Source organism: Pollicipes pollicipes, unplaced genomic scaffold (assembly GCF_011947565.3).
Source record: "Pollicipes pollicipes isolate AB1234 unplaced genomic scaffold, Ppol_2.1 Scaffold_5724;HRSCAF=6776_pilon_pilon_pilon, whole genome shotgun sequence".
NCBI classification, from domain to species: Eukaryota; Metazoa; Arthropoda; class Thecostraca; order Pollicipedomorpha; family Pollicipedidae; genus Pollicipes; species Pollicipes pollicipes.
The window spans coordinates 48,501,893-48,525,272 of NW_023596746.1; the positions used below are offsets into that span (position 1 = coordinate 48,501,893).

Sequence of the window (23,380 nt, forward strand, 5' to 3'; positions counted from 1 at the left end):
TCTCCGCTTCTCTCCTCTCTCTCTCCTCTCTCTTCTTCTTCTCTCTCTCCTCTCTTTCTTCTCTCTCTTCTCTCTTCTCTCTCTCTCTCTCTCTCTCTCTCTCTCTCTCTCGCTCTATCTCTCTCTTCCCTCTCTCTCTCTCTCTCTGCTCTTTCTCTCTCCTCTATCTCGCTCTCTCTCTCTCTATCTCTTCTCGTCTCTCTCTCTATCCTCCTATTCTCTCTCTCTCTCCTTCTCTCTCTCTCTCTCTCTCTCCTTCTCTCGACTCTCTCTCTCTCCTCTCTCTCTCTCTTCTCTCTCTCTTCTCTCTCGTCTCTCATACTTCTCTCGATCTCTCTGCTCCTCTCTCTCTCTCTCTTTCTCCTCTTCTTCCTGACTCTCTCTCTCTCTCTTCTATACTCTCTCTCTCTCTCTTCTCTGTCTCCCGCTCACTCTCTCTCTCTCTCTCCTCTCTCTTTCTCTCCTCTCTCTCTTACTTACTCTCTCTCTCTTCTTCTCTTCTACTTCTTCTCTCTGCTCTCTCTCTCTCTCTCTCTCTCTCTTCTCTCTCTCTCTCTTATCTCTCTCTCTCCTCTGTCTCTCCTCTCTCTCTCATATATGTGTGTGTGTACCATCTGTTTTAAAATGGTACGACCGAAATGCAAGGATATTTTTCGGAGGCACCCCAAACTCCAGGGGCACCACAATGTTGCGTGCCCCCCCCCCCCTTTGAGGAAATCCTGGATCCGCCCTTGGTTGCTCTGACCTGTGAGCGCGCATGTTGAAAACCGTATTACATACTTTTCTATCAGTAATCAAGTCTGACCGAATCTTGGACATCTTTAGATGAACATGGATTAGCTATGTTAATACAAATTTGGGACCCATTTTCATCTACAATCTACGTTCAGAGGGTCCTCAATATCTGTGAAAGACACAGAAAACATGGAACTGGAGCCTATGTGACAATTATTGAACCACCCGCGGCGATAAGGGGTGTTGTTGCGTCAATGAGGGCTCCTGTGCTGATCGTGGGCCAACGGCGCGGGTCAGAGGGCCTCCCGTGTCAGAGAGGGTAACAATGTGATATGATACAGCCTTCCAGTGGCCTCCAGATCGAAGAGGGGACCCCGCCCCATGTCGCCTAGAATGACAGCCAGAAACTACTTCGCGATGGGACGGAATGGCCCTTCAGCCCTTGACCAGAAACGGTATGCGCCCCTGGGGTGCTCCTCGAGGAGCCCCTTGCCCGGAGGAAAATAATGGGTCTCACTATTGTTGAGTAGAGTGGTGTCTCACTGATGTTGAACAGAGTGGGCCAAAATGAGTAAAAAAAGCCAACAAAGTCATCCAATCTTTGCCTGAGAACGTCGATTTTTCAGGGTGGATTAGTGAAACAAATTACATAAAAAGGATTTCAACAGGCCCGCCTGCAACCTCGAGAACAAGGACAGCGATGGCCTTGGTTGCAGCCTCCGCAAAACCGAACGGCGTCGGCCACTGCAAGTGCCACCAGACGGCGGACGCTGTGTAAATCTGTCTGCTGGACAGATTAATAGCTACAGAAACACGAAAAATTGAGATTCTACCTTTATTCTTTTAGTTCCATTACCAGATTCCAGCACCGTTTTACGGTGTTTTAACACGCGCTCGAGTGGGGGGGGGGGCAAATTGACCCCCGGAAGGTTTTTCTAGAATGGTTTCCGAACGGTGAGGCGTAGCCGCGCCAAATGTTTGCATAGTTGTAGACCATTAAATAGCGGATTGTTTGGTGAAAAATTAGATGTACCTTATAAGGTGTAAGGTAAGATGTACCATGTAAGATGTACCTCGCTGACCTCTGGCAGGTCAAAGTCAGGCCATGGTTTAAGCAAAGTCATATAATGAAGATAATACAACAATTGAATGAGCAAACTGCATGGACCTAAGGTCAGGTATGAAGGTCAGTCCAAGGTTAAAACCAACCTGTTTTATTACTCTAGGGCTTGCTGCATGGGATAGTTTCTGGTGCTTATTTCAAATTTATTGATAGCATGAACCGCATTCTACATCTTCCATGGACTTCTTAGATGTCTGAATAGGTCATTGATCTAAAAAGACCCAGCTCCACATCTGGTTTTTAGGAGCATACTGCCTGGCGTAAACTTTGGCGCTTATTCATATACAAAGCTCACAGCAGTCTGGTCTGATTTTGGTCACCATGACCTTCAAAAGTTCAAACATTAAATGTCACTGGCATTAAATGAGCATGTGACCTTTTGCTTCAGAAACAGTTATCTAGGTTCTTGAGGCACTTTGAAGACCAACCAGGGATTTTACCTTGTTTGACCTTATTTGTCCCGAAGGTTATGACCTAGGAACTTTTTTGTTTGCTTGTTTGTTTGTTTTTGTTTTGTCTGCCAGTTTGTAGAAGCCCAGATAAAACATTCTGGCAAAACTTCTGAGTTTTATCGGTTCAGAAAGAGTTCACGAAGCCATTGTAAATTAAGGGCGCCGCTGATTTAATCCGTGCGGTCGTCCAACATCTGATTTCTTCAGTGCATTGACCAAAATACAAACAGAATTTATATCACGGTAGTTTCTGGTTTCTGTTTTGGTTACCAGATAAAATAACAATAAAAGAAAGAAAACCATGGACTTTGTCTCATTAGTGTTGAATGGAGTTGGTCGAAGTGACTTCAAAATGCGCAAGGCCAACCCATGTTTATCTGAGAAAGCTCATTATTTCGCAGAATCGACAAGTGAAACAAATGTCATCAAAAGGTTTGAGTCTCCGCGCCAGGTGTCGATAGTGTAGTGGTAAACAAGCGTATAGGGCACATCAGGTGCGGGGTTTGATTCCCCGCGATGTCCCGCCCTTGCCGCCGGGATGAGAGGCTAGCGGCCCAAGTAGTCCCAGCAGCTATGTGCGTCATAAAGCCTCAATGACACGACCGTAATCTCGGGGAGCCAGGATAGCGATGGCTTGAAAGCAGTTTTCGTAAAACAGAACGGCGCTAGTCACTGCAGGTGACGCCAGGTGGCGACCGTCGAGCGCGCAACAATGACCGTCGTAAAATATTGCCTCTGAATGCCTTTCAAAATTAATTCGCATAGTTCAAAGATAACACTGGGTGAATATTTTTTATGACACTGAAGTTGCTTCCCTGGACAGATTAACAGTTACAGCAACAAGGCAAATCGAGATTTTACCTTTACTCCTCCAGTTCCACCACAAAATTCCAGCACACTTCGCCGTGCTGTAAAGGCCAATGCGTTGTTGTCATCAACCTAAAACCTCAGAGGTGAAATTCACGCCCAGAATATCCCTAAATGTACGGTGAGGTGCCCAAAAGTGGTTCAATGTGCTTTTTTTAACATGCGTCACCATTTTTGTTCACCTGTTAGCTTCGGGCAGGGATCAAGTGGCTAGAAAATAATCCCTGCCACGACTTAGTGTTAGCCGCGAGGCCGAGCCCGCGTGGCCTAAGGAGACTGCAACGCCCGACGCCAAGTTTTTTTTTGTTACTAAGATATGCGAGCGCGCATGCTCAAAACTACGCTACGTAATTTGTACCACTAATCAATTCTGACTGAAAGTTGAACACATGCTGACAAACATGGTTTGGCCATGTTAATACAAATTGCTGACCCATTTTGATCTTCAGTCGGCATTCGCGGAATCCTTGCTACCTCTGTACAACACAGGTAAAAATTTTGACGAAGTTTCTGGGTTGCATCGGTTTGAAAAGCCCGCTCGACCATTGCAAAATAAAAAAACGGCGATGATTTATTGCATGCAGTCACTTAACGCTAAATTTTGTCATTTTATTTACCATAAACTTAAAGCACAACCGATCTCGCGATAACGTCTAGCCTATATTCCAGGTGTGGAAGGTAGAATGTGTACTGTGATATATATATATATATATATATATATATATATATATATATATATATATATATATATATATATGAATACATAACACATCCTTTAAACAAATGGGCCATATCCCGCGATTTCGGTGCCCTTTTACTATCGGGGGGCCCTTTAGGGGCCCCTGACCCCATGCTCAGGGGGTCCAGAGTTGCAGACAACTCCATGCTCCAAGCCTTTAGAGCTGGTCAGCACGAAATCTATACCGATTGATGTTCCAGGGTTTCATAACCTACATCCTTCCAAGTACATGGTGATCAAGAGCCATGTCAAAAGTCACCAAAAATACCAAGCAAGAAGAAAATAGTTTTGCAGACAACAAATGCTCGGGAGTCAATGAAACTGGTCAGCAAACGTCTTCACGAATGGACGCACCATATTCGATATCCACCCTCCCCAGAGCATGGTGACATTTGTTCAGGGAAAATGTCACCAAAAAGGCCTCAAACGAACACAATTTGGCTGCAGATTACCGTATGTTGCGAGCCTTTGGAACCAGTCTGCACAAAACCTTTGCCGATCGAGGCGGCATGGTCGATAACCTGCCCTTTCCGAATCCTGGTGACGTGTGGTCAGATCAAAGATTACCAAACTATTTCTGAATGATCTTCGGTGGTTTCAGCTGTTTTTGGAGGTATCTGCCCTGAAGCAAGGTCACCATCTTATATACAATATTGGTTAACGACTATGGTGCATGGATTGGTAAACATTTTGCATCAATCTGTCCTATAGGTTCGGAGCGTACTATTTTCTGCAGCCAATTTTTGTGGTTTGGGGCGTCTTTGACGATCTTTGACCTGATCCCAGATCAGATATTCTAGAAATGATAGGTTAGTGGCTGTGGCACATCGATTGGTTAAGGTTCTATGCCGATCAGTTCCATAAGCTCGGAGCATGAGGATATCCACATCCCTATTTTTTGTTTGTTGGGGTATTTTTTGGGTAACACTTGAACTGACCCAGGGTCACCATGCCCTGGAAAGATGAGGTTATTGATCATGACACATCGATTGGTAGAGCTTTTGTGCCGATCAGTCCCAAAGGTTCCGAGCGTTGGGTTGTCTGCGAACTAATTCCGGCTGGTATTGGCCGTTTTGGTGACTTTCGACGTGACCCGAGGTCATCATAGTTTGAACAGCATTGGACATTGACACATTTGTTACAAAAGGTTTGGTGTTGATCAGTACCATGGGCTCAGAGCGCAGGGCTGTCTGCAGCCCTATTTTGCGGTTTTCGGTATATTTGGCGATTTCTGACCTGATCCAAGGCCACCACATTCTAGACAGGATAAATTGTCAATCAGGTAGTATGGAATCGTGTAGGTTTAGTGTCATTCAGTGCCATGGGCTCGGACTACGTGCTTGTCGAGAGGTATGATCGGTCTGAGGTGCCTCCTGTCATTTAGTCCCTAATATGCCCTCACTTCACCTGAGCCTTGACCCATATCGGAAGTTGTTTACGCATGTGACTGTTGAGTTACAATAGTGCGTCGCTGAATTCCTGGGTTGTGCGCGGCAGGCACTTTGCTGCGTGTAATTTTACTACGGAGGCCAAATTTGACAAGCCATGGATTATGTCGAAGATTCGGGGGGTGAGTATTAGGTCAGCTGAGCTGAAGCACGATGCCGCGGGGCTTATGCAGGCCAGCTAATTGCCAGGTTATTGGAGGTGATGGTCGTTATGCGCAGAAGGATGCTGTGACATGTTATGATTTAAGTAACTGTCAAACCTTTGATGTTTCAAGAGAACAAACTTGCAGTTCAGGCATATTTTCCTTTGATTGTATAGTGTGTGCCTGACTTATGAATGACATGGATCAACCTGGCACAAAATGTAACACAGTTAAGGAATCAGTCACCTCACTTATGTTGATGTTTGAATATGTGAGGCAGATTTTGCTCAACAGATACCACATAAGCATACCCAATAAGACACAGATAGATTGCAGACTAGCTTGAATGTGTTTATTAAAAGTAGCAAACAATACATAAGAAACAAAATTGACTGAATAGACAAAGTAAGTCTGGAATGGTCATATTGATAGTGCTCATCAACATCTGGTGGTCATAGGTATTGGCATGTTCATGTGATGCAATCCTGCTGTTTTATGTCTACTGATTATCTTGAAATAGTGGTCTGATATATTCAACTTGTTTTGTTGTAAAAAGTGTGTGGAAAACCTATCATCACCAATGTGTCTGGTTTTAAGTTTATCTCTCAATATATTTATGTTTAACATAAATTTTCTCTGTTTCAATAGATGTGTTTCTTACATCATTTGTCTTCTGAAGCAAATTATTTCATTAAAAACAGAAGAGCAGGTGATTTGTTGTGCAGTGTAATCACCACGCTTTGGCACTGGAAAACTAAACCTAAAACCATTTTCAGCTTTCTGTTGAGTAGTTAGTGGAATTTACTTTTTGCAAGTTTTGTGATTCCTGCAAATTGAGCTAGCCCAGTTTAATATTTTTGTTGTATATTTATTATTTCAGTATTGGATGTTTGTTGAAATGCATGAGGGAAAATGCAGATAATAACCAATAGGTAGCTACAGGTTTGCCCCCTTTACATGATAAATACAATTCAATTCCTTGCCTGTGGCACTGGGCTGTGTGTTTGCTCTTAGTAGTCTCTGGGTGCCCAAAGCTTTCCATGGCATGGGCAGGTCTGATGCCCATCTGCTGCCATCAGCCTCTGCCAGCCACCAGAGGTTCGTTCCGCGAGCGGCAGATGTCGCCAGCAGCGGGCTGCTCCCTCCCCTCCCCCTCCCCCGGTCCAGGCGTGTTCCAGTCCAGACGCCGCACCAGGACGTCCCCAGTCAGTCGTGCCCCCGCTCTCGCCGGCAGCCATGGTGACGGCCGACCAGGTACCGGAGGTGGAGCGACGCCCGCTGACGGCGCCCGCCAATCAGGTGCTCATCAAGACCTACAAGCGGCGCTGGTACATTCTGGCCGTCTACTCAGCGCTCGGCTTCATGCAGGTGCGGTGGCAGCTGCCGACGCGCTACTGGGCACGGGCAGCTGGTCTTCTTCCAAGCCACCGCCTGCGATGTTAACGCATGAAGAGTCGCCGTAGGCCGCTATCAGGGAATGGCGGGCATGAAGGGGCCATATGTGGGACGTAGTTGCGGTAAGCAGCCGACGGAGCGCCTGAGCCTTTCCAGTCCGTCCTCCCATTGAGCGCGGACCCTCGGCCATTACCGTGTCTTGCGTCCCTGAGTCGGGTGTATGACCCCGCTCCTGTGGCAGGGTGGAAGGGGGGGGGGGGGGGCAGGGGCGCATCGCCACCGACGCACGGCCCATCTCGTGTGGCGGGTGCTGGCGGTGAGGGCTGGATCGCAATGGTTCCGTGTCTCGCGGCGGCCGCCGACAGCTGCCCGGCTCGCCCAGCCGTTTGGTGCGCAGCCGAGCGGCGTGTGGCGCCGCACTTGCGTAGTCCAGTGATAGCACTTGACGGGGCATGCTGTGTGGTGTACCAGTGACACTGAACAACACCCGTATAGCTCCAGTGCCGACCAAGGAACGAGTTCACGAGCCGTGGAGAGTACAGAACCATAACCGACACCCTCAACTCGTATAGTCGTGTCCCTGCGCGCTGCTGTTGCACGTCAACAGATGGAAGAGACCACATGCTACTCCAAATGGTGACATAAGGGCGCCATCGAGTCAAGCCCTTTGTCCTCACACGGTGCAGAAGAAACCGTGTGCGGGCGGGCGAGCGAGGCAGCGCCAGCGGACGCGCTTCCGCAGCAAGTTCGTAGAATGTCACCGGAACTCAAGAGTGCGCATGCACGATATCTCTGACGGAGCGTTGATGACGCAGCTAGATATGGGATAGCCGAGACGCCGCACACGTCTGTCAGAGCCGGGATGGGGCTGGGACACTGACAGCTGAAGCACGTGGTGCTGAGTGAGCACCGACCACCGCCGGGCGCACGGTTGGGTACGGCTTCCTCGCCGCCGCCTCCCACGGCCGGTACCGATCGGGAGCCCGCATTTATGTCCGCTGGCGTGTGATGATCACCCGCAAATTTGATCTGACAGCGGGATAGCGACATCGCCGATACGACAGCGGGGTAGCGACATCGCCGGTACGACAGCGGGATAGCGAAATCGCCGATACGACAGCGGGATAGCAACACCGCCGGTACGACAGCGGGATAGCGACATTGCCCGTACGATAGCAGATAGCGTCATCGCCGATACGACAGCGGGATAGCGACGTCGTCGGTACGACAGCGGGATAGCGACATGGCCGATGCGACAGCGGGATAGCGACATCGCCGATACGACAGCGGTATAGCGACATCGCCGGTACGCTTGCAGTCAGCGAAAATACGGCAATTTGACGTCACAAAGGTCCCGCGCACGTCGTATGAAATAATCGCGCCAAGCATCTCCAATTTCGACGCAGGAAAGGCACAGCTGTGAACAAGTGTGTATGATAAGGGCACATGGGGCACATGTTCTCAAACATTTTGCCTGCCCGCAGAGATGGAGTGCTTCTTGACCCCGTGTCTTAGAAGAACGCTCAGTCCATGACGTCAGCCGTTTGGGGTCGTAGTGCGTGGCTGGCTATCGTTGGCGCAAGAAGTTGAGGGAAGTGTCTGTGGTGTTGGAGCAGTGGCGATATTCGTTTTAGCAAGCAGCCTGTGAGACTTTTTCTATGATCTGGCTTTAAAGAGATCGTGGGGATCATGATTATTTCTCTTCTTAATCGTCACGTTTCCTGCAACCAAATGTGGAACAGCATATAAAAACATGCCGCTCACTATAAGGTGTCAGGCTTCATCACCAGCCGTCACTGGGATGAAGAAAATGGATTTAGCTGACGTACGTAAGGTAATGCATTGTCTTATGACAATAACCCCTATAATAACCCTTATGACACACTTCGATAGGTTTCATCGACTACCTTGTACTCAAATTGTCTGCTAGCAAAACCTTGCGGATCATCGCGTTAACGCGATGACTGCAGAAATAGTGTTGATCTTAGAGCGGATGAGCCAGGACAAGTTCTGGTAATCTGTGTCCTTCGCCGCGTACGCCGATGCGACTCGCGATAGCAGCCTTTTACCCGGCCACTGGTATGTTGATCAGCAAACTTCCATCGAATCCCTTGACCGGGGCGACGGTTACTCGCGCTAGACGTAAACAGTCTGTCTAAGATGCCCCCAATTGCCTCTGTCCCCGCGCCCCTCTCATGACGCCGACATTACATCAGCCGCCGTGCGGGTATGGGGCTTGGTTGGCGGCCAGAGGTCAGTTTTGCGTGGCACAGGTTATCTAGATGTGAGCCGGATGTTTATGTGTATACCTTTGTGACAGCAGACTGTTCTTTGTCGTGTAAACATGTCCAAGAACACCACGCACATACACCGCCATGGTTTCATGCCTATCACTCTACCTATGGTTTATGGTTTTAACTTGGCCGCAGAAAAAGATACCGTCGCAGGCCTAGGGGTGGTGGTGGTGGTGCCACTTCGGAGTTCATGTCGTGTAGTGCAACGTGATGATATGGTTAAAGTACCCCTCCGCGTCGATGGAGCAGATCACCTGGTGAACTTCGACGAGTCACGGCGACTGCTGCTGGCAGTGCGCGAGTCTGGCGTCCCGGGAGCATTTCCAGTCATTTGATGCTGCGACCGGAGCATCCGTCGCTCTTCCGCTGGATGGAATAACTTACGCTTCATCTGACCAGCTATGTTGATAGAAGAGGAGAGACCGTTACGTCGTCATGTGTAAGTTCGAGCTGATGAGAAAAAGCAGCTTTCGCTGGAACAAAAAGAACAGTTTTTATCGGATTAGTATGAAACATAAGCCTGATATTTCCCAGAAAGCTGCAAGACGTTCCTGCGCACCGTTGTGCGAGGACAGCGTGCAGTAGGGAGAAGTCCATGCACGGTCGGCCGTTGCAGGAGCGGTTCTCAGCCTGCAGTCTCCAGGCCACGAGCGGGGGCGCAGATCCCTGGCGCTGCCGCCGGGTCGGGCGCGGAGCACGGGCTGTCGTGGTGTGTAAGGGGGGGGGGGGGATCTGTCGGGTGCTCCGGACGGGTGTGGTGGTCTGTTGGCTGCTCCGGCCGGGTGCGGTGATCTGTCGGGTGCTCCGGACGGGTGTGGTGGTCTGTTGGTTGCTCCGGACGAGTGCGATGATCTGTCGGGTGCTCGGGACGGGTGTGGTGGTCTGTTGGTTGCTCCGGACGGGTGCGGTGATCTGTCGGGTGCTCCGGACGAGTGTGGTGGTCTGTTGGTTACTCCGGACGGGTGCGGTGATCTGTCTGGTGCTCCTGCCAAGTCAGGCACCGAGCTCGTGTTGCCGTGGTATGTGACGGGTATGTATGAGCTCGTGCTGCCGTGTTATATGACGGGTATGTAGGAGATCGTGCTGCCATGGTATGTGACGGATATGTATGAGCTCGTGCTGCCATGGTATGTGACGGATATGTATGATGATGGCCAAGACAGGAAATATGGACCTTCTGGGTGTATGAAAGGTGCCTGATATACCCCACCTATCAGTGGCGTTTGTGATGGACGCTTACGTTCTTGCCACATCGCGTTCTGTCATTGTAGTAGAGGAAAGATATCCTGAGTGACGGGTATGTATGAGCTCGTGCTGCCATGGTATGTGACGGATATGTATGATGATGGCCAAGACAGGAAATATGGGCCTTCTGGGTGTATGAAAGGTGCCTGATATACCGTACCTATCAGTGGCGTCTGTGTTGGACGCTTACGTTCTTGCCACATCGCGTTCTGTCATTGTAGTAGAGGAAAGATATTCTGAATGTCGTGGCCGAGTGGACGTAGAATGGCGTGTTCCGAGCACAGACTAGCTTGCGGACTGCGCTTTGTTATGCGAGAGCAACCCTGTGGTGCTGTTATGGCAGTGGTGGAGCATCTTGCTGGACAGGTTCCGAGAAGTCTTTGAGTGGCAGAAAACACCTGACAGGCGTCAAGCACCAAAGTGAAAAGTGGTATTTCTCTGGTTAGAGCAGCTGCCATGAAAACCCGCGCTCTGCGTCCAAGAAAGCGAGCTCTCTGTGGGCGCCTCCAGAGGCCGTGCTGGCTCGCTGACGTATGGTCTGTACGCCTGAAGGCGGCTTCGGGCCCACCGCGCTCCATGCAGTCAGGTCGTGTGCACCCGAGAGCGCTGAACTTCGACCGGTCTCCAGCACCCCGGACTGCGTCCCGCCGCCGCCGCCGCCGCCGCCGCCGCCGGCCTCTCCCTGGGACGCGCGGCCCGTCCTCACTGGAACGGTCCCGCGACCGGCTGGCCGGCACCGCTCCCCTGGGGCCAAGGAAACCGAGATCACCTCTACTGGGCGGGCAGACACAGAAAACGGACTGAACGCAGCGATGAGTCTAATGTAATGTCCATTGCAAGTGGCGCACTCCTACTGAACGCGTATGAGGCGTCTCGCGAACGTTAGGGGGCTATTTGTGCTGGCTGGCGCTCGCTTGCAGAGCCGGATGGGCTGTCATGGGTTCGGTGAACATGACCCTGGACGTCGGCTGGGTGGTGACGTCATGCCAGACGTTGCCGTGGTAACAGCCTGTCTTCGAACGTTATCTACCAGGGCACATGGTTGACTATAAACTGACTGAAGGGCATGCAACGTCCTTGCCCATATGGCTGGTAGGTGAGCAAGCGACGACAGTCTCAGCGATTTGGGGTGCGGGACAGGAGCAGTGGGACCGCGGGTCCCACCGTTGGCCGGTCAGTTTCCCTTGGTCAATGATCACGGAGCGACCGAGGTCGAGCAACCATTCTCAAAAATGAATTGAAGTACGGAGGCACATCCAGCACCGTCGCAGCCGCGTCCTGAGAGGTGGCTGCGACGGTGCTGGATGCGTGCGGAACCAAATATCGCAAGGTGCTCATGTGTTATCCCTCGCTCGTCGTGTTCATGCATGCTCCGTTATGGCGCTGTTCTTAAGTTATTCGGTTACAGGTCTTATTACTGTGATAACTAGGAAGAACGTATAACTTCTGGCATCATGCAGCACAAAACGCTATTATAAGTCCTGCATAGCGTGCACAACATTGGTTTAAAGCTAATTAGACGGCAGTTATGCTTCGGAATTGTACTTACGAACGTCAGATGTGAACGACACGACAGTTATAGCTTAATTGACATTGAAAACCGCGCGGTCAGTGGATGGTAGGATTTGAACAGTATTATTGCGGCGTCCTGAATACCCTGGTAATCTCGAAATGGTTCGCACGACACAGTCTGCTCACCTTCGCGGGTGTGCAGCTCACAAACTAGAGGGTTTTAGGTTTTAAGATGGGCAGGGCTGTGAACTGTACCGAACGATCTTCAAGCTGGCCATATCAGTTCAAAACCCCACACAAATGTGGTACACTCCCTTTAAGGCGGTTCTCTCTCCCCACGACCGCATATTCGATCTAATCCCTACCCGACCCAAATCAACATAAATATGCCGTTTTTGAGACAATGTTAGCCCGGAAACTGGCAGCAGCTAGGCCAGAACTCGGGACGGGAGAATTATTGAACCAGGTGGTCAGACGGGTGCTGTCCTGTGATGGCAGATTAAGCTGGAGCAGGCCGGCGCTGCGCAATATGGCAAAAGACACGGAAATCACTAGGGCTAGCCATGCGCCGTTTGTCCGGCGCGGGCACAGCCAACCTTCCACAGTTGGCGGCCCGACAGCTCCGGGTTGCGGGATCGTGCCGTCATAGGTTCAGCCAACCGGCTGCCCTAAGCCCGCACTTTTTTCTTTAATCGCCACAGATTACTTTTGACAGAAGGCCCGACATCAGCGTGGTGAGTCTTCACCGAGCTCCGACCAAATTCTGCCCCCCCCCCCCCCCCCCCCCAGGTGAGCCACCTCAGCCGGTGCCGCCCCGCCGCGCACGCGATCCTGCGGCCCGACGCTACGCGCGGCGCCGCCACCAGCCGTCGCGTAACCATTCCGCTTTTTTGCGTGTAGGTAGGAATGTGGGTGTGTATGCGTGTAGATCTGCGTCCCGCAGTGTGAGGACAAGTCGTGAGTAAGCTGCAAAGTGTCGCCATCTCAGTGGAATGTCGGGCTGTAAGCCATCAGTGGGTGTCGCTGGCACGGGGCCTCAGCCGGGCTCTGCGCAGGGTCAGCAGGACCGCACGCCCCCTGTTTACGCGCGTCGCCTCTGGGCAGCCGTCTGGTGTCGCGTCTGGGGACTCTTCATCGACGGACTGTCCGCCCGCGCTGGGGACGGCACTTCACGCGCGCCGCCGGCGGCTGGCGGTGGCGGCCACAGGGGCGCAGTCAGGGTAATCGACTGGGAGGGATATGATGAGGCGGAGCCAGTCGCGTTCTCTCCTGGGTGTCAGCTCGGGTTGACACCAGACTCCCTCCGTTAATGAATTAGGCCTGCGCCGTCACTGAAATTCTGGCCGCGGGTCTGTCCGGCATGTCTTCAACAAATAATCAGAACAGCTTCGTCTACATATGTTTATTCATATCTCGATTTGGCCGGCTAGCAACTTGTCATGGATTATCAGTCATGGCCAGCGCATGCCCTCAAGTAACATCTCAGTTTATCAGCATGTGCTGCATGGGCCATATTCGCCGCATGGTCCCGCCAATTTCAAAAGGTGAACCGTTATCGACAGCAGATCATCTCCGAGACGGTGTATCTGAATTGGATTTTCTAAATAAATCAAATTTTCAAAATTTAAACTGAGGATGCGGCTTATTGTGTTGCATTCGAATTTGAGTCAGAAGTCAACAGTGTGCCATGGATGCGCTAATGCTCCTGCGGCTGATGCCACCGGAGCGACCTATGTATTTTATATATGTATTTTCGCTAGACGCCAGTCCACCAGCAAATATGGGCTCGCCCCATACCGATGTGCGGATGGAGGGATCACTTGGAGATCGGCGTAGCGGCAACTCTTTGAAGTTGTGATGACAGATACGTCATAAATATCCGTGACACTGATTGACAGCATTTGTCTCTTTCCCGGAAGTGCCATTTTTGTGCTGTGAAGCGTCTGCTTAGTTTTTTCTCCACCACGGGGCTCTATGGCCTGGTAGCCCGACGCACTATCTGCTGCCGCTGCAGTGAGTTACAAAAAGTCACGCGCTCTGCTGGCGCGGCCCACTTCGCGACCAGCTGGCACTTTTTCACCGGCTTAGTCATCACAGTGTCGGACGGGGCTGACATGGCGCTAACCAGGCTCGTCGCTGTCGCGTGCGGACCCGCCGGCGACTCTGTGAGCCGCCCCGGCGTCAGGCCGGCACGGCACGGGAGGCGGCCGCGCTGGGCACGGCACGGCAGTCGGCCGCGCTGGGAACGTCACGGCAGCCGGCCGCGCTGGGCACGGCGCAGCAGTCGGCCGCGCTGGGCACGGCATGGCACGGCAGCCCGCCGCGCTGGGCACGGCACAGCAGTCAGCCGCGCTGGACACGGCACAGCAGTTGGCCGCGCTGGACAAGACTCAGCAGGCACAGCGCGTAGAGGCCTGCTCTATGTACGGCTGTGTCGTGTCCAGCCCGCAGCGCTGGCCATTGTAGCTACCGCTGTGTCGGCTCGCGACGTGCACGTTTGCGGGTGCCTGTCAGAGCCGCCCCCTGATCGTGTCCTGCTCCCTGACTGTGGACTGTGCCCCCCTGGTCGTGTCCTGCTCCGTGACTGTGGACTGTGCCCCCCTGATCGTGTCCTGCTCCCTGACTGTGGACTGTGCCCCCCTGGTCGTGTCCTGCTCCCTGACTGTGGACTGTGCCCCCCTGGTCGTGTCCTGCTCCCTGTCTGTGGACTGTGGCCCCCTGATCGTGTCCTGCTCCCTGACTGTGGACTGTGCCCCCCTGATCGTGTCCCGCTCCCTGACTGTGGACTGTGCCCCCCTGATCGTGTCCTGCTCCCTGACTGTGGACTGTGCCCCCCTGGTCGTGTCCTGCTCCCTGACTGTGGACTGTGCCCCCCTGATCGTGTCCCGCTCCCTGACTGTGGACTGTGCCCCCCTGATCGTGTCCCGCTCCCTGACTGTGGACTGTGCCCCCCTGGTCGTGTCCTGCTCCCTGACTGTGGACTGTGCCCCCCTGATCGTGTCCTGCTCCCTGACTGTGGACTGTGCCCCCCTGATCGTGTCCCGCTCCCTGACTGTGGACTGTGCCCTCTAACGTCGCGCTCTGGGGCGGCGACGGGCCGCAGCGCCACCGGCGTTTCCAACGCACCTTGCGCAGCTGGCGGTCCCCGTCAAGGAGGTGGTGCGCGACAGACCCGTGTGACCCTGCTCTGTCTGCGTTACAGTGCGCCATCTGGAACACGTGGGGCCCGATCACAGAGGCGGCGCTGGTGGCATTCCCCGGCTGGGGAGAGCTGACCATCTCCAGTCCTCACCAACGTGGCACTCATCGGCTTCATCGTGTTCATGGCGCCCTACTGCTGGCTGCTCGACAAAAAAGGTGATGTCGTGCCGTGGTCGCCGGTCTGTCGTTGGCACTCCATCGGTCCCCACCGGTCCCCATCGGTCCCCACCGGTTCCCATCAGTCCCCATCGGTCCTCCATCGGTCCCCACCGGTTCTTATCAGTCCCCATCGGTTCTTTATCGGTCCCCATCTGTCCATATCGGTCCCCACCGGTCCCCACCTGTCGCGCGTCGGGCCAGCGCGGAGGAGCGAGCCCGGTCGTCCGGTGATGAACGGGACCTAGCGGGACGAGAGGAGAGAAGCTGGCCAGCTCATCCAGCGGATCGAGTGACTCACATGGACGGAGTCTGGCTTAGAGTGCGAATGTAAACGAGATGAGCGGACATGAACGAGGAATGCGTCGCTCCTGCACAGGTGAATCAATGCCACGCTGTGCGCGTCACTTATGACGGGCGGGCTGCTGGTGTGTTTTTCGGAAGCCGTTCGGCGTCGGAGCACATCGAACCGGCCGGCTATGACCGGATGGACTGCTACCTGTCGGCCTGTCGGCTGTGACCGGACGGACTGCTACCTGTCGGCCTGTCGGCTGTGACCGGACGGACTGCTACCTGTCGGCCCGTTGGCTGTGACCGAGCGGACTGCTACCTGTCGGCCTGTCGGCTGTGACCGGACGGACTGCTGCCTGTCGGCCTGTCGGCTGTGACCGGACGGACTGCTGCCTGTCGGCCTGTCGGCTGTGACCGAGCGGACTGCTGCCTGCTGACTGTGATGGACGGACTGCTGCCTGCCGGCCTGCCGGCTGCATTGGGGCGGTCTTTGTTGACAATGTTAGTCATCATTGGCGCGAAAGGGAATCCTTTGAGATTGGTGGTGTCTTCTGACGGGAAATGAAGCTCGGGCGTCATAGCATGCGTGCTGCGTGGGTCACGTGACTTCCGTGTGCTGCCTCACTTCGCCTGGTCGTGCCTCTTCGCAACATGCAGAGTGGCGGCGCACAGGGCCTAGGGTGACCGGCGCGGCCTGACCAGGCTCCACTCTGTGAGTGACCTTCGCCTGGCCGACCTTTCTGATTATGCCTTGGGTGCCAGAGCGCGACGAGACGTGACAGTGCTCCAGAGGCAGACGTGGTGTCTGGTGTCGGGTGAGAGGCCAGACTTCAGAGCCAGACCTGGTGTCTGGTGTCTGGTGGGAGGCCGGTGGTCGTGTGGTGACCTTGCCCCGTCCTGTGCCATGGTGAGGAGATCCCGACGGTATTTCTGGACTGAATTGGGTCCCGTGGGGAGGGAAGTATGCTCGTAATTCGCTCTCCGATGTTGTGCTGTGGTGAGCTTTCTGTGTTGGCACTGGGGTGTGGTCCGATGCTGTGCCTTGGTAAGGTTACCGTCTTGGCAGCTCCCGACCCGCTAGGTGCTGTCGTGAGCAGAAATGTGCCTGGAGCCCCGCCCCCTCCCGGGGTGGCCACGCTGGTGACCGCCGGTGGTCTGTGCTGTGCCGCAGGCGTCCGCCCGGCCGTGGTGCTGATGGCCGCCTGTTTGGCGGTGGGCACCGCTCTGCGCTGCGTCACACTACACCAGCCCTTCTTCAACATGTCAGTACCCCGCTAGCCGGGCGCGCGGCACAGGTACGCCACCCAGCGGCGCCGGCGGCTCCGCTGACGCCGCCGGCGCTGGCCCGGCGCGGCGCCGGCCGCTCGGCACCGGCCGCTCGGCTCCGCCCCCGGCACCGCCCCCGGCAACGCGCTCTGGCACAATACAGGCGATAAGCAGGCATTCGCCAGACGTCCGCATCTGCTTGACAGCGAGTTATTCTTGTGTGGGCGAAGTCGGTGCATGGACAGCTGGCGGGGGATAAGTATGTCTTGTTTAATGTACGGTTTGATTGTGTGGTCATGATATGGACTGATTTCGTCACGGCTTGTTTTTATGTGGGCGCGTGCATGCGTACTTGCGCGTGATGGTTCGGCACAGAGATCGAACACCGGTCAAAACTGCATGCCTTTGCCAGCCGTTTTCTGTGTGGGTATTGGACAGCAAGTTTTGCCTACAGCCTTCGCGTAAAATGTGCACAGCAGTTGCGCGAGTAGGCCCGAGGTTTACTACATCGCGGTTGTCTGCAAAGGGTTGGCGAACTGAACAAACCGGTATTTGTCCAGGCCGCAGTGTAACCGCACTGCTGTTGTGCCGAGTGTGGTGTTTCAACCGCAACAACGGCAGACGGTGCCTGTGGCGTGTCCTTGTCCGGGGTTCGTCGGCGGGGTCAGGCCAGGTGAGCGGCGCCGCCAGGTCCGCGCTCTGTCGCGTCAGTGTCGTGCGCTGTCAGTGGGGGGCTCGCCGCGCCGCTCGGGCCAGGCCTGCGGGACCTGCACTGCTCCCCGCTCCACAGACGGCCGGCCGGCCAGCCTCCCCTCCCGGCGCCGCCAGGTCCGCGCTCTGTCGCGTCAGTGTCGTGCGCTGTCAGTGGGGGGCTCGCCGCGCCGCTCGGGCCAGGCTTGCGGGACCTGCACTGCTCCACGGACGGCCGGCCAGCCTCCCCTCCCGGCGCCGCCGCCCCATCGGCAGCGTGCTGCGTCCCCCCGACCCATGGCCCGCTGGTGCCCACCTGTCCGCCGCTCACTGGGCCGCCGCCCCATCGGCAGCGTGCTGTGTCCTCCCGACCCATGGCCCGCTGGTGCCCACCTGTCCGTCGCTCACTGGGCCGCCGCCGCTGTGTTGCAGATTCGCGTTCATCGCGGCGGTGTTGACGGGCGTGGCCGGTATAATGGCGATGGCGGCGCCGCCCTACATCTCGGCCATGTGGTTCGCGCCCCACCAGCGCACCACCGCCACCGGTACGTGCCCCCCCCCCCTCCGCTCTCCCCTCTACCCTGTCCTAGGCCACTACCTGATGGGCACGGTGCCTGGCCGCTGTGAGAGCCAAGCTGCTATTGGGTGTCGCGCGACCAGTGTTGGGTATCGACACGTACTCAGTGGCCAGAAATGAAACTATGTTGCTTCTCGTCTGTCAGGAGTTCTCCCCAGACTGGATGTCACCAGTTATTCGAGGCATTACAAAGGAGGGCAATTGTAGACTTATTTGGATTATTGTCCTAACAGTGTAGTGTTTTTTTTATGTGCATAACATTTGCCTAGCGTTTTACCCGGGTTGTCCTCAATCGTCCCTGAGCAGTCTCAAGCCTCGTGTGGGATGGCCGCCGTCGTGTCGTCCTCAATCGTCTCTGAGCAGTCTCAAGCCTCGTGTGGGATGGCCGCCGTCGTGTCGTCCTCAGTCGTCCCTGAACAGTCTCAAGCCTCGTGTGGGGTGTCCGTCGTCGGTCAGCACCAGCCCCCTCTCTTCCTGTCACCGCCCCTGCGCCGGCCGGGCGGGACCCAGCAGGTGGTTCCTCCGTCACCGGCTGACGCGGCGGCTGCTCCCGGGCCCTCTCCCTGTCACCACTTCTGCGCCGGCCGGGCGGGACCCGGCAGGTGGTCCCTCCGTCACCGACTGACGCGGCGGCTGCTCCCGGGCCCTCTCCCTGTCACCGCCCCCGCGCCGGCCGGGCGGGACCCGGCAGGTGGTTCCTCCGTCACCGGCTGACGCGGCGGCTGCTCCCGGGCCCTCTCCCTGTCACCGCCCCCGCGCCGGCCAGGCGGGACCCGACAGGTTGTCTCTCCGTCACCGGCTGACGCGGCGGCCGTGCTCGGCAGGCATCCCGAACGTGCTGAACCAGCTGGGCATGAGCGGCAGCTTCCTGCTCGGACCGTTGGTCGTCGCGCAGCCCAACAAGACGGCGCCGCTGCCGCATAACGTCACGCAGCTGGCCGGTGAGTGGGGCGCGCTCCATGACCGTCCCGAGCCTGGTGCAGCCTGACAGGGGCGGCGACCTCTTGAGGACGTCATCTGTTGTTATGGAGCACAAGTCCTCTACGATGCGAGGTCATCGTCGGAGCCGTTGGTGCTGTCCTGAAACTGCAGTGTATGCCTGTTGTCGTGTTTGTCACGGCATGTAGTGCTTGTGCAGCGGCGGGTGCAGGTGTGCTCCCCCGACTTGACGGTGTGTGTGTGCGCCTGGTTCGTGACCTGCTGTGACCTGTCCGTGCAGCGATGGTGAGCGAGGCGGCCGGCTGGATTAATCACCTGGTGGACGGAGCCAACTACACGAACGGCACCGGCCCTAGCCCCGACGACCTGCGCTCGGACATCATGAACCTCATGTACATCGGTCAGTGGGCGCCGCGAGGCCGGCCACTCGTGCCAGGTTACGCGGCGAGAGGGCAGGGCCCTCTCAAGTGCAAGTTCCGCCCGATTGTGGGTCAGAAATTGGGGTCGTTTCTGAGCTTTCGTGTGTCTGTCGGTGGCAGTAGAGTGTGTGTTATTTGTGACGGCAGTTGGGCATGTCATGGTCACCGGTCATGGTCATCCGGATGGTCATTCTAACTCAGTGTGTGATCGTCGATCCGATGTCACGAACTTCTACGATCTTGTAGACACCTGAGGTTGTCTGGCTTTGCCGTACCGTTAATGCTCATCCTCGTCCCTGGGGGGGGGGGGGGGGGGGCTAGGGACCGTGACTTATTTCGTTGCCTTTTGCCCTCACTCAACGAGGAGCAGCAAAGGAATCGTCTAGATTTGGGCTCATCATGCCAGTCATTCTTCCGAGAGCTCCGAATCTCGCCCGTTCGCTGACTGCGTTGATACACCGTCTCGATCGAGCACGGAGGGGTCGTGGCACACCAGCTGTGTGGGTGAGCGTGCGGCAGCGGTGAGACGAGGCCGCCCTCATCAGTCGTCGTGACCGCGCCGCGGCTGATCACATCTGTACAGGCCCCCGTCACGGGGCACGCGACGCGGCCCGGACTGAGCGCGGACAAGTTTATTGAACGGCAGACTGTTTGTGTGACCCACATTGGTCATTAAGTGTACGCCGTCTGGCTGTAGCTGCACTTCAGTGGATTTGCTACACGCTCGAGTGCGAGACGCCGCGCCGTTTGTGGTCACATGCCGCGGACTTTGGTCGTCCGGCACACCGCGCGTTGTCAATTGTTCCACGAGCATGTACTGGTCCAAACCAGCCGAATTCCGACGATTCCGGTATTGCCAGATGGTGATTATCGTGACGGGCTAAAAGAAGCCGTCCCACAGCTTGTTCAGAGTCATCGCCGAAGCCATTTCCATCCCAAAGCCGTTTTCATCCCCGAAGCCATTTTCATCCCCGAAGCCATTTCCATCCCCGAAGCCATGACGTCTCCGACGCCGTCCCCACGGATCGTACAGTCAGACGAAGAAGACTGGCTATCGTTCGATCACTGGCTATCGTTCAGCGTTCAGTCGCGGAGTGTTTGTATGTGGGTCAGTGGCTGGAATCTGACAAGGCCGCCAGCTGGCCTGCACTGCGCCACACAAAACTGATCCGCCGCACGGCCGGCTGGCGTGTGGCCTCCGTCAGCGCCTCTCTAACCCCTCTGTATAGACGTGGCAGCACGGGGCCTCGCGGCAGCGCCCAGCCGGCGAGTCCGACGGCACTCGTTTTTATGGTGACAAAAGTTACATGTGATGCAGTTTAAGCTGCATTATTCGATTATCATGATGCACGGATGTTAACGAGTGGCGTACGTCGGCTATAGTCACGCATTTATTGTCATGTTTGATGTGTTTTTGGTCTTGTCTTAATTATGCATGGTCTTTTTCCCCTAACATGGAACAGTCAAATCAAACGCAGCCGCTGCCAGAATATTGTCTTTGGCATGGCGATGCATGTCACCATACAGATAGAATGTATGAAGACGCGGCGACGTACCCCGTGCCCTCCCTTGCTGCCAGGATGATGCGCAGACGATGGCAATATGGCGCCAGCAGCTGACTGCGACATGAAGCCCTAATGACAATAACTTTGCCCGTTTTCTGTAGTCGGCAATTTCCGTATTTCCATTCTGAGTCATTCCTAATGGAAACAATGATTTCGCTAAGGTTGTCACCCATCTTTCTTGAATTCCGCCTCGCGTGGTAAAAGAGGATCATCTTCGGAAAGAAAATAAAAGACTTTGAATAGCTCATCAGGCTGACACCACTTGTCAATGGTTTCTTCTTTGAAACATTGCTGTGAGCCCTTGGAGTGTGGATCTTCTGCAGAATGTCGGGTGTTTGTGAACTTTGACTGTTACGTTGTATATACGCCAAACTAGAGCTTAATTTTCATTAACAATCGCCTGTAAAGTGAACAGCGGCCGTATTTCTGTCATCATCCAAAGTTTTGTTTTCATTGGGAGACCGCGGACCCCGGCCGTGTTCCACGCAGTTTGAGCTTCGCTGCCCTTCACGGAGTATGCATGGCGCCAGTCTGGTCATGAAACCAGCCATGTTGAGCTCTGACCCGTCAGCTGTGGCCGTCCCCGGCGGCGCGGCTCCGGGGCTGACCTGCCTCCCTCTGCCGTGGCTGTGGACGTCCCGGGCGGCGCGGCTCCGGGCTGACCTGTCCGCCTCTGCCGTGGCTGTGGCCGTCCCGGGCGGCGCGGCCCCGGGGCTGACCTGTCCGCCTCTGCCGTGACTGACCTGCCCGCTGTGGCTGTTGGCGTGGGCGTCCCCGGCGGCGCGGCTCCGGCGCTGACCTGTCCGCCTCTGCCGTGGCTGTGGGCGTCCCGGGCAGCGCGGCTCCCGGGCTGACCTGTCCGCCTCTGCCGTCCCGGGCGGCGCGGCTCCGGGGCTGACCTGTACGCCTCTGCCGTGGCTGTGGACGTCCCCGGCGGCGCGGCTCCGGGGCTGACCTGTCCGCATCTGCCGTAGCTGTGGGCGTCCCGGGCGGCGCGGCTTCGGGGCTGACCTGCCGCCTCTGCCGTGCCGCCAGACGCTGCCATCTGCGCCCTGCTGTTCGTGCTGGTGCTGGCGTACTTCCCGTCGCGGCCGCCGCTGCCGCCCTCGCTCTCCGCCTCCACTAACACGGTCGGCTTCAAGGAGGGACTCTGCATGGCGCTCAGGTGGGTGCCCCCCCCCCCCCCCTCTGGGACCCAGCGTCGGTGGTGATCCATGCGTTCCCGGATGCGGAAGTGGCCCGTGCGTATGACTGTGTGCCTGCACAGATGCTGTCTAGTGTGCAGAAGTTTTACGGGGATGTTTACGTGCTGCTGTAGTAGTGGTGAGCTGAGGGCTACTGCCGTTCCGACACTGGGTCGGGACAGGCTCAGCCAGGTCAGTGGACACGCCATCGCCATGTAGCATAGAGGCTTCTGGTACAGGAGCTTCAACATGGCGCTGCACGTGCTGCCCCGGCTAGCTGTGTGCTGCGCTAGATCTGTGCTCCAGCGTATTTATCACGTAACCGGTGAAGAAGCGCCCATTTGTTCGAAAGTCATAGAAAACCAGCACGCGTCCTAAGCATGTGGCGCGTGGCATAAGGCGCTGTGCGTTCCTTGTGCGGCCGGTGACCGTCAGAGAGCTGTGCGTGCCGTGTGTGGCCGGCGACCGTCAGAGAGCTGTGCGTGCCGTGTGTGGCCAGAGACCGTCAGAGAGCTGTGCGTGCTGGCCGCGGACGTGACCGGCCGGGGCGCGGACGGTGGCTCGTGCCGCCAGCTGGTGACCAGGCCCGCGCATCCACAGGCACCCGGACCTCATCTGCGTGGTGCTGACGTACAGCCTGTCCCAGGGCGTGATGGGCGCCTGGTTCGGCGTCATGGACATCAACCTCCGGCCGCTGGGCGTCACTGAGGTAGGCGCCGCCGGCCGCTCGCGTCGACACGGCCTGCCGCTGGCGTCGGTGCGGCCGTACCTCGTCACCGGCGGCAGCTGGCGTTCATGTGTGGCTGCGGGGCTTGATAATGCCGGTGACGCGCTGGTGAGCGCGCTGCCCGGGCTCACGGCGAACGGCAGACGCGGTGGGTTTGAAGCCATGATCGGCTTAGTCACTACATTAGTCGTCGTATTTCTCTGACGATGATGGGAAACCCATTGTTGGCGACCGCGCCGTGGCCTTGCATGGCACAATAGTTGACATAAAATTCGCCAATACCGTATTGCTTACAGGCTGGGTTAGGAATGTCTCAAGCTGCAGTTGTTAAAGACTGCTAATCTATACAAGTGGCGCACAAAATGGGTCTCTACTTGGAAACCTGACTATTCACATTGTTTCTTAGACTAGC

General features: G+C 55.7%; 1 protein-coding gene across 1 annotated transcript in view; it reads left to right on the forward strand.

Moving 5' to 3' along the window:
- Positions 1-5,369: 5,369 nt before the first annotated feature.
- Positions 5,370-23,380, forward strand: part of LOC119102493 (solute carrier family 49 member 4 homolog) — a 27,642-nt gene continuing 9,631 nt past the window's right edge. The window contains 8 exon segments of the mRNA XM_037225862.1: positions 5,370-5,486; positions 6,742-6,875; positions 15,156-15,236; positions 15,238-15,310; positions 16,773-16,863; positions 17,990-18,102; positions 18,959-19,049; positions 21,309-21,328. Coding sequence (XP_037081757.1) covers positions 5,462-5,486; positions 6,742-6,875; positions 15,156-15,236; positions 15,238-15,310; positions 16,773-16,863; positions 17,990-18,102; positions 18,959-19,049; positions 21,309-21,328 — 628 coding nt within the window. The 5' untranslated portion in view covers positions 5,370-5,461.